Source organism: Mustela putorius, unplaced genomic scaffold (assembly GCF_011764305.1).
Source record: "Mustela putorius furo isolate JIRA1106 unplaced genomic scaffold, ASM1176430v1.1 tig00000788_pilon_pilon_pilon, whole genome shotgun sequence".
Taxonomy (NCBI): domain Eukaryota; kingdom Metazoa; phylum Chordata; class Mammalia; order Carnivora; family Mustelidae; genus Mustela; species Mustela putorius.
This window is the reverse complement of record NW_025421481.1, coordinates 5,366,570-5,384,609: the sequence shown is the minus strand read 5'-3', so window position 1 is coordinate 5,384,609 and position 18,040 is coordinate 5,366,570. Positions and strand designations below refer to the sequence as shown.

At 38.7% G+C, this 18,040-nt stretch overlaps 1 protein-coding gene across 3 annotated transcripts in view; it reads left to right on the top strand.

The window, feature by feature from the left end:
* NR1H4 (nuclear receptor subfamily 1 group H member 4) overlaps window positions 1-18,040 on the top strand; it is a 62,460-nt gene that overhangs the window by 5,529 nt on the left and 38,891 nt on the right. For 2 of the 3 annotated variants that reach the window (XM_004742956.3, XM_004742955.3), the window contains exon 1: window positions 13,885-14,025. In XM_004742956.3, coding sequence (XP_004743013.1) covers window positions 13,917-14,025 — 109 coding nt within the window. In that variant the 5' untranslated portion in view covers window positions 13,885-13,916. Of the gene's footprint in view, window positions 1-3,622; window positions 3,754-4,408; window positions 4,554-13,884; window positions 14,026-18,040 lie in introns of those variants that run through there. The other variant, XM_004742957.3, reaches the window with a different exon arrangement.

Below are 18,040 nucleotides of genomic sequence, written 5' to 3'. Positions count from 1 at the left end.
CTTGGGTCCTTAAGTTAAGACTTAGCGTACAGCATCATACAAATAAACATGAAGTAAAATAAACATTTTGTTCCTGCTTCTACTGATACTCAGGGCTTAAGCTTTGAATCATCAGGCTTTCTTCTCCCTGCCCCCTCTTTATGTTTGCTGTATTCAAGGCCCCTATTTTCCATTTCCCAAGACCCCATAAAGTGAAGCACGTGATCCCCTCACTTCAGCCACAGATGTCTGCCTTTCACTGCTTACCCTCCTCATCCTACCATCTCCCTAGAGTACTCTTAAACATAGATCTCATTGTGCCATTCAGTGCTTCCAGTAGTGCCTCACTGGCCACAGTTAGAGTCCCCAAACATTCAATGGAAAGGAATACTTTGGGGGCACTTGGATGGCTCAGTCAGTTAAGCGTCTGCCTTCAGCTCTGGTCATGATCCCAGAGTTCTGGGTTTGAGCCCCATACTAAGCTCCCTGCTCAGTGGGGAGCTTAGTTTCTCCCTCTCCCTCTACACCCCTCCCCAACTCATCCTCTCTCTGTCTCTTTGTCAAATAAATAAATCAATAAATAATTTTTTTAAAAGAAAAGGATACTCTCTCCTCAGAGCCTTGAGAATGTGAAGGAGGACAGAATCATGTATGAACTTGCATAACTTCACAGATGAGGAAGATTTTTACACATATAATTCCATTCAATCTTTTTCATCATGAAATATTTCCCACATGCAAAAACATTGAGTACTATCATCAACCCCCTTGTATTTACCCTCCAGCTTAAGAAGGAGAGTATTACAGATGCTGTGGAAATTTCCTATGTATCCACCCAAGCCTTCTACACCACTACTCTGACTATGGATTCAACACTTCCATACATGTCTCTGTAGATCAGAGTGGGGATCACAAGTGTTTTCTATAAAGACCAGATAGTGACTATGTGGACTATGTTGAAACTTTTTAACTCACCTATTGTGTGAAGACAACCATAAGTATATAAGCAAAGGGGCAAGCTTTAAGTGTACTGTTTGATTTTCCTACCATGTGCTTGTGTTACCACTTTGAAAATTAGAGTTTCCTTTTCTTTAAGCCCCTTCAGGAATCATAACTCCATCCAACCTGGTTTGAGCAGACTCTGCCATGGATTCTGGATCTGGAGGGCTTTCTTGTTAGCTAATCAGGGGGAACCTACATAATGGATCTCCAGCCAGGGGTAATAACCCAATTGCTATAGAATTAGAGTAACTGGGCTTTCATTTGGGTAAGAGATTGATAAATTACGTCCTTTGTGCTAATAAGGATAATCATATCCTTATCTTTTGCCACTTCCAGGAAGAACATGACAAATGACAGGGAACTGGGCAGAACAAAGTAGGAGAAACAGTTAATACAGGTTATTTAATTGAGCTAACATTTCTTGAGGGCCTATTATGTGCCAGGCACTTGAAGGTACCAAGTTATATGAACATATACAGGAAAATATAGGAATCCAACATGAAGATGAGTATACCTGGAAAACACTACAGAGTTATCATATGGTACAGAAGTATGAGGGAGCTTGATGAACATGACTAAAGATTAAAAAAGACAAGTGTGAGAAAAAGCACAGAAGGAAACCCAAAGGAAGAGACAAAGAACCAAAATCTCCTTTTTTTTTTTTTTTTTTTTTTTAAGATTAGAGTATATGGGTCTTAAATTACAGGGCATACGTTTGGATTGAATATTAGGAAAATAAGAGTCTCTGTATATTGTGGGTTCCTGGAAATTATTATTTTGGGAAACTGTGGGATTTTCTATTCCAGAAGAGGACCTCTATCTAGAATAATAGTTGTCTGAATTTGGGGGATGTTTTCAATCCATTTATTATACCATATGCAGACATGCACACACAATTATTACACATAATTAGTTGATATATTAATATATACACAGTGAATACACACCTATATAATTTATATACACATATTAAACGTTGATTCTCCCTAATCTGCAACTAGCTTGTGAGTCTGAATGAGGTCTCATTCAACTTTCACTGGTTTATTCCTTAGGACCTTTAGCTTTCTGTCAAAGTCCAAGTATTTCAGAAATGCCTTAGGGTATCCTGTTGGTTCATGATCAGGTTTGTTCTGGCTGCTGCTTCCGTTATTTCTTGTATCCATGAGTGAGAACAGTGGCCAACCAGTAGTCACGATTTCTCTGCTTTTCTGTGGATTATGGTGAGACCTAGCATGCTGCTCCTATTACACAATTTCCCCAGAAAGGCCCTGGTCCTCTTGGGGTCAAAGTTCCATTGTGATATGTGGCAGAGTGGTGTGAGAGCGAGGGTGGCTCTGAAGCAACTACTCTCTCCTACTTGTTGGAAGAATTCTGTTGGAAGGGTCTACCTCTACTTTTTACATCAATGTTTCTAGGTTTCATTTTTATTTATAGCTTTTCTTTTCAGCTTATAGCGGTAGAAAGGAGTTTTGAATCCAGTATGGATTGGCCAAACACTGTGCTACAGTGAGAATTACACATTTCTCAAATGACTAAGGTTTGCTTTAGGGTGAAGGTCATGGTTCTTGGCTCCACCTGCCTTTAGAATGGGTTTTCTCCCAGCAGGCTCCTTGGCTTCCTGGAGAATAGATTCTGGTAGGGCATGCCATTGGTTCACTAGATGGGCCCAGATCTGTCTGCATTCCCATAGTGGGTATGGTTTGTGTCCTGTAGCAGGAGGTTTTCTTTCTTTCTTCTGTCTTCAACCACCCCCTCTCTAGTGTCTTCTCATCAACTCAGATGTACCCTAGTCTTGACCGTCTTTAGAAACTGCCCTTAAAACCATATCCTTCATCAGCATTTTCCATATCTTGACTCCTTTTCACACTAAAACCTCTCTATTAGGGCCTTAATCTTGGGGTTATTGTAATGACAATCTGTAATCATCTGTGTATACATGTGATTTTTAAAAAAAATTTTTTTAAAGATTTAATTTATTTATTTGACAGACAGAGATCACAAGTAGGCAGAGAGGCAGCCAGAGAGAGAGGGGGGGAAGCAGGCTCCCTGCTGAGCAGATAGCTCGACATGGGGCTCCATCCCAGCACCCTGGGATCATGATCCAAGCCAAAGGCAGAGGCCTTCACCCACTGAGACACCCAGGCACCCCCGTGTGATTATTTTTAATGTCTCTTTTCTTTATTAAGCTTGATGTCATCAGTCATAGACATTTCTTTTTCCTTTCACTGTTTTATCTCCAAAGATCCAGCCCAGAATTTAGTACTGAATAAGTTCTCAATAAATGTTTTTTGAAAGCATGAATAATGGAATGAAGGCAGCAACATAGTCTCGTAGACTGCCTTACCAGTAGCCCAGTGTATCTGAATCTCACTTCTGCTTGAACTGGAACATTCTGATGAGTGAAAGAACAATAAATAAAGACATAAATGGCAGGGACAGTCTAAAGAAATAAATATTTGCTCTACAGAAACCCTATATTATCTTCCTGAATAGCAAATATAGTTACTTATTTGTAAACAAAATGATTTCTTGGTGGAGACAAGATCAAGAGGTTTGAATATCATCCTTGGAAAACAGCCTTGGAAAAGAGATTCTGATAACACAAGTTTTCATTATTTGACCTTTTAAATTACTTCTGCAGGAAAGTGGGAGAAATATTGGAAGGCAGGAGGAAAAGAAGACCTAAAAATATAACTAAAAGTAAACATTGCTTCTCTTGGGCTCTTGGATTCATTCTGGACATTTCCTCATGATGAAACTTCAGACACTTTGGTGAGATCTAACATTATTTTTCTTTTTACCATAACTTTTTTTTACCTCACATAAATATAAACCATGGGAGACCCCAAGAGTGAAAATGCAAGCCTCTGAAATTTTCTGACAAAAGCAAAAGTTAAGATTCTGAGACAACACTTTCTGAATTTTTGATTTGCCAACATAGTGCCTACTCAAGAAGATTCCAGCAGGAAGTGGTCTTAAATCACTTTTGTGTCTTTGTAAATACCTGCTCAACTTTGGAATAAGGTTTAAGATAATAAGTTATTGATTTATCACATTTTTGTCCATGACTTTCTATTTCTTTCTATTTTTTCTACTTGTAAAAGAAATAAAGAAATAACCAAAATGTCATCAAATCTTGCCCAAATTTCTCAAGTGCTGAAACTTAAATGAAAACATATGGTGTTTTACCAGACATTAGAGTCTCTCTTTTGAAGGCACATATCCTGGGCATTTGTGAGTCCAAATGAGGTGTAAAAATGATAAATATTGAAAGCAGATATGTACTGAAAGGCTATGGCAAAATGTCTACAAAGGTATCTATTTGCTATTTTGTGTGTAAGTTTTTGTTCCCTCCTTCTCTCTCACTCTCAACTATCTACACTGCCAATCCTTCCTCAAACTCTCTACTTATTGCTTTGTCTTTCAGAGTTTTTTTGGGTTTTTTTGAAGACCACCATAACGAAGGGGCGTTCTCTCCAATAGAACAATTTGGTTGGGATCAAAAATGAATCTCATCGAACACTCCCACTTACCTGTCACAGAAGAATTTTCTCTTTCTGACAATTTATTTGGTAAGTTGTCAAGTTCCCTTGAATTTAAATTAAAAAAAAAAAAGGCAACCTGGAAATATAGGGGGGAAAATGTCTAGATGATGAATCCAGCAGAGACTGGCAAATGTTTTTGTTCCTCCCAAGTACTCAGTAAACATTAAGTACTATGCCAGATTAGAGTTGGATCAGACCTTGGATTTATTGAACCTAATGGTCTTCTTTTTTATAGATGAGGACTGCAAGACTGAGAGCTTTGTGACTAGCCCAAGGCCATGAGGCTAGATAATTAACAGACGTGAGAGTAGAAATGAATTCCTGTTACAGGCTAATTCTGATATTATTATAGCATGTACTAAAGTATGAAATCATGCTTCTTATGGTTTAATATTATACCTATGAAAAGCTGAGATTACTTAGATTACAGTTTCCACTATTCATCTCATGCTGGGGGATATATGGCATAGTGTCATGATTAGTCATTTAAATTGGATTGAGGACAAACTGTTCTAGGTTGTTTTCAGTAGATCTGTAACTAGATGACACCATAAAATGATATATTGCTTCACTTTATGCATTTATGAAAAAACTGTCATTATAAAGAGTTTTAATTGGGAACACCAGCAAACTCAACAGCAGCAATATTTGGGATGGGGTAGGGAAGCCGCCTGCCACTTATAAAATACTTCCCTTTTGTACAATAGCCCTGCTGGGAGACTTAGATGCTCCCAGTTTTCTACTCTCCTACTCTCCATCAATGCATGGAACATGGTAGACTATGATAGTGAAAATGCAAACATTTGAAATTCCACAAAATTCAGTGTTTGAAGGGATGATCCCCTATTTGGTTGCAGACATCCTTGAAAGAGATTAATTAATAGCTTATGCTATTATTTACTACTCATTAGTATCTTAGTGTACAGTGGTTTAGAGGGTCATTTCCAAGGAGAGTTCTTTTATTTGTATTACCTATTTACATATCTACCTGCCTCATGCAGTATAATAGCATTTAAAGGCAATGACCATATTTTATTAACCTTAGTTTGCATTTGTTAATAAGAACCAAGTAATAACTAATAAAAGGGAAGGAGAAAAGAAGTTTAGAGAAAAAAAAGAGATATTTATGAATAACGCTCAGAGAGACCTAAGGCAGTAGTATCTTTTGTGAAATGCCAGTTGTCAGACATACTTGTCTTATTTCTTCCATGTACATGCATTCAAGGCCAATGAGCCCTACCTCCATGGCCGGCTACCTGATTATTTGCTTCTGGTCTACCCTTCTATTAGTTCTTAAAATAAACGGTGCATGGACATCTTCATAATTCTTGTCTACTAATCAGAACTCAAGATAATTAGAACTATAAGTGCATATCATAAACTAAGGAAAATTTCACACAAGATTATTTTTTTACCTCACTGAAATTTTATGACTACGTGGTAAGACCCTCAAGCAAGCATGTTAGATTGAAGGCTAACCTCATCAGCCATGAAGTGAAAAAGATGTGAGCAGAGAGAGCAAAATTGTGGGGGTGCTGTCAAGTTAGAAGCATCTGGGAATGATTGCTTAAGGAAGCACTGTGACTCATGCCTCCAGTGTTGCTTTTCCTTTAGCTCTCCTTTGCTAGACCATATTCTCATCTTGTTTCCTAACACTGTCATTGAAGATTCCTGAGAGCACAGGCTGCACATGCTATAAGCACAGCTGTTATTCCTGGCTGGAGCAGTTTTCTCAAATATTCATCTGGTCTTCTCTCCTGGTACGCCAGTATCTGGGGTGGCCATGGGGACACTTTTTCTTTTTCTGCATTAAGTTCTAGAGCTAGCTCTAAGCATTATTATTACATCTCTTTCCTCCCAGGCCCTTGATCTCACTCTGCTTAACTAACCTGAGCTAAACATATGCCAAAGGGGTGGATAAAGACTTGCATTTTAATTTCTTTATTCCTCCTCCTCATCTTTTGTGTCCTGATGACACTGACGGATTCTTTGGACTTCCACCCTGAGCTTAGGATGCAGAGCTCTAGGGAAAACATTGTGGCCCATGGGTGAGTAACTGGCAATGCTGAACTCACCACTCCTGGATCTTGAGATATACCAGAGATTCACAAGTGTTAACCCATGGGCCCAACTAGCTGGAGAGTGGAATTCTTTTCTAATGGTCTGTGTAATGAATAATAGCTATCATGTCATTACAACAAAGGAAAGTGAGGCTGATGGTAGAGAATATGGATAGCCATCCTTTCTTCTGCCCAAAAGTTGAGTACCAGCTATATACTAGGCATTGGAAGAAAGCAGGGAGTAAGACAGGCAAAATCCTAGTGGAGGGTAGACTCACAATAAACACGCAAATAAATAAATAAATAAATAAATAAATAAGCAAACTATCATCAGGTAGTGGTGAGTGCTATAAAAACAACAAGACAGGGTGATATTAGAGTAACTGGAAGGATGGGGTTGCTCTAACTTCTGTGGTTGGGAAATGCCTCTGAGGAGTTGACAACTGAGCTCAGACTGACAGGCAAGAAGCCAAGGAGAACATTCTAGATGGAGGAAATAGTAAATGAAAAAGCTCAAAGTCTGGAATGGACTTCCTTGTCTTTTCATTTTTATTTAGGGCAGTTGAAATGGTCTAGAGAATGGGCTCTGGAACTTGTATTCTCATTGGACCCTTGTATTCCCAACTAGTATGGGTAATGGGAGATTATTAGACTACATATTCTGGAACCTCTGTATAGTTTTAACAATTGAGTCCACAAATTGCTACAGTTGTGTCAGAAAGTGGCAACTTGGATTCATTGGTACTCATCTGACCCAGGATGTGACTCTTAAGGTGGCCTTAGGTATGGCTGTTCTCCCTGCAGGTGATTAAAAGAGCCATAATGAAATCCCCGTGTTGGGACATTAGGAAGGTGATATGAAGATTATTCTGCAAATACTGATGAGCACTCACTAATGGGCACTGGAGACAGTGATGACCTCTGGAGTGAAGACTTTCAGTGTCTTCCACAGATGGCTATGAACCCCTCACTCACTGAAGGCTTTGCTTAAGGTGAAGGGGAAGCAGCTCCACATGTATAAATGGTAGCCCTGAAGAGAAGAGCCCAACGCAGGGACTTGTATGCAGGTAATCCATGTGAGAGGTGATCATGGATAGTGGAAGCAAAAGACTGGGGTCATGAGACAGGGATAGAGGAAAACCAAGACAAGATGAATTATGAGGGTCACTGCTGTGTAAGGGAACCTGACACCCCTGGGGGTAGCACAGAGAATTGTCTTCGAGGGACCAAGGGCTGGGGCAGTTCGTAACAGGTTGAATATCACCCCTGAAGACATAAGGTCTCCAGCACTTCTGGGTTGTGCTTCTATTACTCCTAGTGGAATCAGGCCAAGTGGTCTCTTGTGATGTTGGAGAAGTTCTGGGCAGAAAGCAAAAAGATGTGTGGCATGCTCCTGAAATGACAGACCGAATATGAGGTGAGTCTGAACTCAGGTGTGATCATTTGCTGTGGCTACAGCTGAAATGAGGAGTGGGCTGAAGGATGTGACACTGCCACCAGAGGGGTTTGCCACACACTATAAATGGGATTTTTCCCCAAATCAGTTTAAGTATTCAAAGGAAGGCTAAGATTTTGAGGGGGGATGGTACAGATTTGCTCTATAGTTCTGTTTCTTAGGCTGCTGTTTGCAGGAAAAAAAGGAAAGAAGCCTAGACAGAATAGAGTTGTAGAGAAGAGGCTGGAATGACCTTGTGAGGTCCTTTATTCTGCTGTCACACGTCCCTGACAAACTCAGATGGGAATCTAGCTCATTGGTAACTCAATCCACACACAGAACTCGGCATGGAAGGACATGGTGACCCCAAAGAGATAAGTCTCTTTTCCTTTGGGACATCCTGCAAGCCAGGAAGCTTGGTCAAAGATTAATTTAGTGAATTGAGAACGAGTTCCCTGATGAGTGAAGAAGGCAGGGCCTTGATGCAATTAGTGCATAATAAAAGGTAATGATGGCAAAGTCCATAGCTTCCTGTGGTTTGGTATGGAGAATAGGGTAGGAGATGGTATGTTAAATACAACCCATGTATTCTTTTAGTGAATTGTGCTTTAAGAACTCAAAAAAATCACAGAATTTCAGACTAATGGGAAAGCATTCTAACAATAGCACAGAATAAGCAATAGAAGGTACTGTCTTATGCTCCCGTATCTATCGTTCCCAGTACAATGAGTCCTGGTTCTTTTAGCTCAGTGATATTGGGAAAAGTTCCCTGAATGTGAGTGGAAATAAGCAATGAAATTGAAAGAAATAGTCTTGGAGGCCATGGAGACACTCTGAAGTTTAGTTTTGTCCTTTGTAAACAAGGATAATGACGACATGTCACAGCTTGTTGGGAGAATTGAATGACTGTCTGGGAAAGTGTTCTGAAGGCATCACATAACATAATTAATCTAGAGTTAATTAATCTAGCAACAACGTAGTTGTTGCTACTTAAATCGTTGAAATGACAAACACCGCTCTACCCATTAAGGGAAGGAAGTTCTATTTATTTTAACATTGTTGAATGCAAAGAATCTTCATGGAGCCAACAAACCCCGACAGCATGGAAATAAATGTGTGGATGCCCTAAGAAAGGAAACACATACTCTATCTCATCTTGGTATTATGGCATTGCTAACAATAGCTGTGGAATCCATAGTTTTATATTATTTTTTATTAGGGTATCTAATACTCTTTCCAAAGACACATTCTGAATGAAGTCCAGCAAGTGGTAGGAGGCCTATCTCCCATCATCCCTTTCCTTTAGCTATTTTTGCATTACTTTGTGCTTCTCTCAGCTACTGATGCCCGTTTTCTCTGGGTAAAGCTTTATTTTTATTAGAAGATACTCACTTTGGAATCTGATTCTTGTTTATGTATTTTGCTTAAATTGAAAGAATCTTTCAGATGTTACAAAATCAGCTAGATGTTTTAAAATACAACTAAAGAGGGGCGCCTGGGTGGCTCAGTGGGTTAAGCCTCTGCCTTCAGCTCAGGTCATGATCTCAAGGTCCTGGGATGGAGTCCCGCATCAGGCTCTCTGCTCAGCAGGGAGCCTGCTTCCTCTTCTCTCTCTCTGCTTGCCTCTCTGCCTACTTGTGATCTCATTCTGTCAAATAAATAAATAAATAAATCTTTAAAAAAAAATAAAATAAAATACACCTAAAGGTCTTTAGATGCAGTTTTGTGGAATATTTCTGAATTTGACTTCAGGTATCTGAAGTCACTGGGTTTATCTCACTGGGTTCAACTCAAGTGAATGTAGTTCTGTTCTAATGGGTAAATCATAAACAGAAGTTTCCAGAAGATGGAAGGATACTATTGGCTCACATAGCCCCCACAAAATGGGAGCTATGTTTTAGCATAATTTAAATATTGTTTCTTACCCACATCTTTTCCGCAGATTTATGCAATATATAAGATTCTTATTAATTCACTATGGGTTGGTTTTTGTTCTTCCAGGAATCTCAGATCTGATAACTCTTGTTAGTGGAGTTAAGAAATGGAAGAAGGTAAAGAACTAAGGACAGAGACTTTACTTATGACAAAATGGACTACTGCTTCTTTTGATAAGGCATGAATAGTTTGGAAAAGGCTGGAGAGAGATGAAGAATTTTAGACAAGTGGCCAGATGGTGGATAATACCATCCAGGTCCTTGCTCTCAACCTTGCAGACTAAGAAACAGATCTCAATGGAGAGTTCTAAATTCCAAAAGCTTTAAAAACTAAACATTTTAACCAAGCCGAGAAAGGTTGACTATGAAATCAGATTGCAAATGTATACATCTACAGGGATTTAAAAAAAAATTGTGACAATGGTAACAACTACTGTTTCTTGAGTGCTTTAAGAAATAGTCAGATACCATGCTTAAGCACATTTTAGACCTGTTAGCAGATTTCCTGCATGCAAGTCCATCTCTGTCATTTACTGGTACATGGTCTTGGGAAAATTCCTCAACTTTACACGAGTGACTTGCTTTATTTAATCAAGTTCTCAGAAGAATGCCTGGCACATCATAAGTGTGCTATAACTATCTGCCATTGACATTAATTCTCGCAACACTCCTATGAGCTACATACCATTATTATTCCCCTTCTACTGGTGAGAAAGTGGAAAGTTAACAATGTTTAATAATATGCTTAAGGTTCTATAGGTATAAGTGGCATCCAAAATATAATCAAGACAAGCAATTAGAATTAGATGGTTAAGGATCCAGGCAAACAGAACACTCTTCTTAGCCTTCTCTGTGGAAAAAGTCTTTCCAATGAGATTACATTACTCAAAGTCTTTGGCCAACTTCTCAAGGATAGTTTTCAGAAAAGCATTGCCAATATTTGCTCTGGGACTTCCCTTTTTTCATGACTTCATAGCTGATGCTCCCACTTACCATGAATAATGCATCATTCATATTGCTCCCAAGTACCATAGGCATAGGACCAACAGAACTTTCCATGATGATGGAATATTCTAGATCTACTTTGTCCAAAATGCCATAGCCACTATCCACATGTGGCTATCAAACCCTTAAAATAAAACCAGCATAACTAAGGAATTTATTCTAATTTGTTTAAATTAATTTAAGTAGCCATCTATGACTAGTGGCTATTATTTCAAAATTCAGTACACAGAATGGCAGAGGAAAATGTATTTTTAGAAAAAAAAGCATGAGGCTGTTGGGCATCACTGAGAGAGAAGCAAAGGTGTCCAGTCCATCTTATGAGAATATCCTGTGTGAATTTTACTAAGGAACAACAGTTTGCTTGATCAGCTAAATTGTCCTACTCGTTTCCTTGTTAGTATAGCAATTTCTGAGGACAAGAGGTCCATTTGTTTGACCATTGAGGAAGTCAGTAGAGAATTCCTTTAAAACAAACAAAAAAAGGATTTATAAGGATGATTGGGTAGCTCAGTTGGTTAAGTGTCTGCCTTCAGCTCAGGTCATGATCCCAGGGTCCTGGGATTGAGCCACACACTGGGCCCATTGCTCAGTGGGGAATCTGCTTCTCTCTCTTCCTCTCCCTGCTGCTCACCCTGCTTGTGATTTCTCTCTCTACATCAAATAGATAAATAAAATCTTTAAAAAATAAAATGAAAAACTCATAGATAGTTTATCCTGGTTTACATTCTCTGGGTAGCTCTCTCACTCATGATCCTCTCAAGGCAAGGATAGCTCTGGGGTTGTGAGGAGAAGATCATGAGGTCAGAAGTAGAGTGAAGATTGAGAATAGCTTTGCAAATGGTAAGCCTTGATTTGACAATCCAAACTAAAAAGTAACCATAGACCATCACTCTTTTCCTCTTTCTTGGCAATGAGGGCAAGTGTGCCTTAGTGTTTCAACCACGGGGTTTGAGTCAGAAGACCTGGGTTAAAGTCCTAACTTAATGCCTCACTAACTGCGTGACTTTCGACAAATAACTTAGTATCACTGGCTTGCCTTGTGGAGTCTGTAAAATATGGTAGAAGATAGAGGGCATCATAAATAATACCTTCCTCAGAGGGTACAAGTAGGATCAAATGATGTAATGCATATGGAACCACTTGTAAAAGTGTGAAGGCCGTAGAAATGTCTTGGCAAGGATGATTGCATTTATATAGATCACTTTTGCCTTTCAAATTGCTCTCATATTTACTGTATTTTTATCTTCACAACACATCTATGAGGGGAAATAGGGCAGGAACTATTATCTATGTTTTACCATCTGTTGATGGAGACAAATGAGGCCCACAGAACCTGAGACTGGCCTAAGGTTATACAGGGTGTCTGGCTGCATTAAGTCTGAGCTTACCCCTGGGCCTACCGAATCCTATTTTAAAACCCTTTCTTCCAAAAAATAACCAACAGCCACAAGCTTGATAGCCACAGATTATGCTGCAGAATTATTCCTACTCAGTAAGCCACCCTACAACCTGAGTCCAAAGCCAAATAATCATAACATTAATGTAGTGATGGTGGGTAGCCATTTACTGTGCTAAGCATTTTATAAATATTATCTTATTTAATGCTCATTGTAACTCTGTGAGGTTGTATGGTTATCAGCCCCATTTTACAGTGAGAAAATGGAGAAATAAAATGGTTCAGGAATTTGTCCATGTCCACAGCTAATGAGTACCAAGGGAGTCTGGAAGTATTAGTTTGTTAAAGAGGCTGTAATGAGGGGCACCTGGGTGGCTCAGTGGGTTAAGCCGCTGCCTTCGGCTCAGGTCATGATCTCGGGGTCCCGGGATCGAGTCCCGCATCGGGCTCTCTACTCAGCAGGGAGCCTGCTTCCTCTTCTCTCTCTCTCTGCCTGCCTCTCTGCCTACTTGTGATCTCTCTCTGTCAAATAAATAAAATCTTAAAAAAAAAAAAAAAAGAGGCTGTAATGAAGGACCAGACTGGGTGGCTTAAAGAACAGGAAAGGATTGGGTGCCTGGGTGGCTCAGTGGTTTAAAGCATCTGCCTTCAGCTTAGGCCAGAGTCCTGGGATCCAGCCCCACATCAGGCTCTCTGCTCAGCAGGGAGCCTACTTCCCTTCTTCTCTCTCTGCCTGCCTCTCTCCTACTTGTGATCTCAGTCTGTCAAATAAATAATAAATAAAATCCAAAAAAAAAAAAAAAAGGATTGTTTCACTGTTCTTGAGGCTAGAAAGAAGTCCAAAACCAAAGGGTTAGCATGTTGATTCCTTCTGAAGGCTGTGGGGTAAGGGTCTATTCCTGGTCTTGGGGTCTATTCTTGGCTTATAGATGACTGCCTTTTTCCTTTATCTCTTCATAGTGTCTTCTCTTGATGTCTGCCTGTCTCAGTGTCTACATTCCCATTTGTATAAGGACACCAATTATATGGGATTAGGGATCATCTTCATGAATATTTTAACTTGATTACCTCTATAAAAACCCTCTCTCCAAATAATGTCACATGCTGAGGTCTGGGGGTTAGAATTTCAACATACCAATTTGGGGGGCTGAGGAACACAATTCCACTAACATTGAATATAAACCCAGATCATTTGGTCTTGTACTGTTAAGCATTATGCTTCGGTGCTTTCTGACATAACAAAATTATATTATTCTGTACACTTTTGATAGAAACAAATGTCAAGACACAGAGTATGGCACTTGACCCCAAATCCACTTTTAGAGCCACTGAACAGAAATCTACTCTACCTATTAAGTTCTAAAACTCGAAAGTGCTCCCCCAAAATATTTAGCTAAAAGACTGGTTTCCAGCTACTAGGCAACTTGGCATCGAGGTCTTTTCTCATAAACATTTACAAATATTCTGCTCTGTAATGAAGTTAATCAGTAAGCCACACAACCTCTGGCCTCTATCACTGCTTACCTGGTCTCATTTTCAGTTGCTGTGAGTAAGCTAAGAATGGTAATGCAGTTTCAGGGGTTAGAAAATCCAATTCAAAGTAGTCCTCGCCATAGACACGCATCATCAGGATTTATTATGGAAATGATGAACATGAAGTCTGATAAAGGTAAGACACTGTTCACAGGTGCTCTTGACCAAACTTCTGCAACTGGACTGAGGAAGTGGAGGGCTTTTGTTTGAGATTTTAGCAACGGGTGTCTGTCAAAGATGTCTTAGTCAGAACCAGAAGGCTGGGGTGAGAAGTTGGGGCGGGGTGATTTTTGAGGATTTAGGGAGGTGAGTATCTCATTGAGATAAAATCTAAGTATGTTTCCCCTAAAATTGTTCATTAAATATTATGTAAAATTAGCAGGCTTTTCTCAAGTTAAACACTAGGCAGTTCTAATTAATGCCAGTAGACACATGAAAAAGTACTTTGAAGTACGTACTTAATGCAGTGTTTTAAAAATGGCACGTCTCAGATCCCAGTGGGTTACGAAGTCTATTTGTGGCTATGACCACCATTAAAAAGTTAGAATAGTTTAGAATAGAATAGAATAAGAGTAGAGTAGCATAGAAATGTCAGAGTGCACTTCAAGAAGTAAGGATAAGTGTTATTTTGTGAAAATCTTGTTTCAATTACTTCTACATATGTTTAAGTGTATACAGGAGTTATGATATAAGATGTATTTCTTCTTTTTTTTTTAAGATTTTATTTATTTATTTGACAGAGATCACAAGTAGGCAGAGAGGCAGGCAGAGAGAGAGGAGGAAGCAGGCTCCCCGCCGAGCAGAGAGCCCAATGTGGGGCTTGATCCCAGGACCCTGGAATCATGACCTGAGCTGAAGGCAGAGACTTTAACCCACTGAGCCACTCAGGTGCCTCAATATAAGATTTATTTCAAACTATGGGTTGTGATGAGAAAAATAAAGAGAGGTTGAGAAACACTGATTTACTGAATTGGTTTCATAGCAGATTTCTCCCAAATTGATGGAAAATCAGATAAGTAAAGAGTTCAGTTTTAGGCTTACACTATTTGTTTTCTCTGAAGTAAAACATAGATATATAATGAAAACATAGACCATAACATGTAATATTGTCTATTTTAATATTTTTTCAAAACAGAATCTTACCTCTTAAATTTTTAGTTAAAAGAGGAACTCTAATCATTTTTACAATAATTATAATTTTAAATATATGATTGTAGAGTTAGCAGCATACTATTTTATTTAAATATGTTTAAAAGTGATTGACACTGTATTTACAAAATCAGTTAGAAGGCAGGAAAAGCAAATCTTTGTATCATTTCCATTTAATAGGCATTTATTAAGCATACCATATCAGGCTTTGTGTAAGGCACCAGGAATGAAATAAAAAAAGGGGGGGGGGAATATAACCCAATATATTCCCCAAAGAGTTCACAGACTAACCACAACAATAAAAACACATCACAAACTCCTTGGAGCTGTACTATCTAATATAGTAGTCACTAGCCACAAGTGGCTAAGTAATTTTTAATTTTAATTATTTAAAATTAAATAAAACTGGGTGCCTGGCTGGCTCAGTTGATAACTGTCTGCCTTTGGCTTAGGTCATGATCCCAGTGTCCTGGGATTGAGCCCTACCTCAGGCTTCCTGCAGAGCGGGGAGCCTGCTTCTCCCTCTCCCACTCCCTCTGCTTGTATTCCCTCTCTCGCTGTGTGTCTCTCTGTCAAATAAATAAATAAAATCTTTAAAAAATTAAATAAAACTTAAAACTCAGTTTCTCAATATCGCTAACAACATTTCAAGTGTTTCATATTCCCATACAGTTAGTGGCTACCGTATTGATGGTATAGAATATTTCCATCACCTCAGGAAGTTCCCTTAGATGGTACCCCTTTAGAGAAACTACTGACTGCTAGAGACTCTACCCAGAAGAATTTTGTTTTCCTTTGCATGGGGTCTCAGACTTCCCAGGTGTCTATACATTCATGTGTTCCCATTTAAAAGCTCTTCCTCGGAGCGCATGGGTGGATCATTGGTTAAGTGTCTAACTCTTGATTTTGGCTCAGGTTATGATATCAAAGTCGTGAGATTGAGCTCTGCATTGGGCTCTGTGCTCAGTGGGAGTCTGCTTGAGATTCTCTTCCTCTCCCTCTACCTGTGCCCCTTCCCTGCTCACATACTCTCTCTCTAAATATAAATACATAAATACATAAATCTTAAAAAAAAAGAAAAAAACACCACTCTTCCTAAACGCTCAGGGAGCATTTCCCATCATAAGGGAATCTAAATCCCCCCTCCCCCACTTTGGGATAGACTGATTCTGGAAAAGCACTGATAAATCCAAATTTATAGATATATATTAATATATTATTATTTACTTTAAATTGTAGTAAAGTAAAAATAAATTTACTTTTATAGAAATCATGTTTTAAAGTTGACCCATCTCTGCTCTTTCACATCTGTGCTTTATCAGAAAGTTCTGGTATTTGTTTGCTTGTTTTTATCCCAGTCCTTGATATCTCTATACACACACACACACACGCACACATGCACATGCCTGCATATGTAGGGAATGACTGGGGCCCTTTTTATCTGTATTCCCTTTGTCTTGTTCACTGTTTGTATCCTCAGAGCCTAACACATTGTCTGGAAAATAGCAAGTATCGATACAATATTTATAAATGAAAGGAGTATCCTATAACTTATGTTATCAAAACAGACTAAGATAATTACTAATTAACTATCAGTTAACTATTAAAATTGGGATTTTGCTAGGTTTGCTAGGAACAAACGTGTTTTTTCATGACATTCAACTTATCAAAACGTTTCCTCAACTACTTTATTTTATACTCAGAACTACCTTATAAGATAGCAAGGCTGGCTGTTAATAGTTCCATTTTATGGAAGAAATGAAAACAAAAAATGTTAGGCAGTTGTTCAAAGTCTTACAGTCAATTCATGATGGAAGTTGTTCTAATCCCACTATTTTGGGTGCTGTTGACCATGCTGGGCTTCTTATTATAAGTTGCCTGCATACTGTGGAAATTTGGTGGGGACACTGAAATACTACATGTGGATGTGCTTTGAGGATAGAAGCATTATTTAATAATATTATGTGCTATTCTCATATTCTTACCATGTTTCCTTGCTTTCGTATAATATTGTCAATGTCTTTGTGAAAGCTTTCCATTTTGCTTGAAATGATTCCAAAGGACCAATAAGATTTTGATGCCACGATCTGACTTTAGTCAGGACTACATGCTATCTATTGATTATAAGAATACTAGCTTAATTGAAACAATGATTTGAGATCTTGGAATTGTCACGTGAGGAGGAAAAATTACACATTTCCCTGGATTTTGTAAAATCCAGTGTCTGTCATTAATTGTTTGACCCCAGGCAAGTTGCTTTAACTTGCTGGATCTGCAGGGGTCGGGGGTGGAAACCAGTAATTGACAGTATAAGATCGGTTGGGGGATAAAATCCAGCAATAAGTATAAGTGAAAGTAATGCTTTTAATGCTTTTCAGTTCTTTTCAAACCCACTCACTCCACAAATTTTAGTCATATTTGGTTATAAAATAGATCAGAATTTTGTTTATATTTTATCTCTTCTTTTTGTTGTAATCATATTCTATTTCATATTCTTCTATTTTGTGGTAGTAAGACAAAGCACCATTGCCAAAACTTGGTCTTTCAGATATAATCACTTAATGTTGGTTTTATATGGAGAAGTCAGGCATAGAAGACAGGAAGTTAATTTTTTCCCAGATAGTATATACTTTGTGCTTCGACAATCTTTTTCTGGATCAATGCAGAAAGCATTCTTTTCAACAAACTTTTGGTACGCATATATTCTACTTTGCCATTGTAGAAAAGCCTTGAGTTCTCACGACCATAGTCTTTTAGTTATTCACTAATGGAGATTTTAGATATAAAGAAGAACTGTAAGGTTATCCAGCATGAAGTCTTTTCTTTAGAGATGAGCAAAGGGCAGCCCACAGAGGATAGGTGAGTACCGTGTAACTAAACTCAGAACACCCTGGGACCTAGAGTCAGGGAAGACTTCCTCAAAGAAGCTATCCTTACAAAGAAATTTAGAGATAGATTAAGTGTAGAATAGTGAGATGAAGCTCTGTGAGCAAATGGCTGTA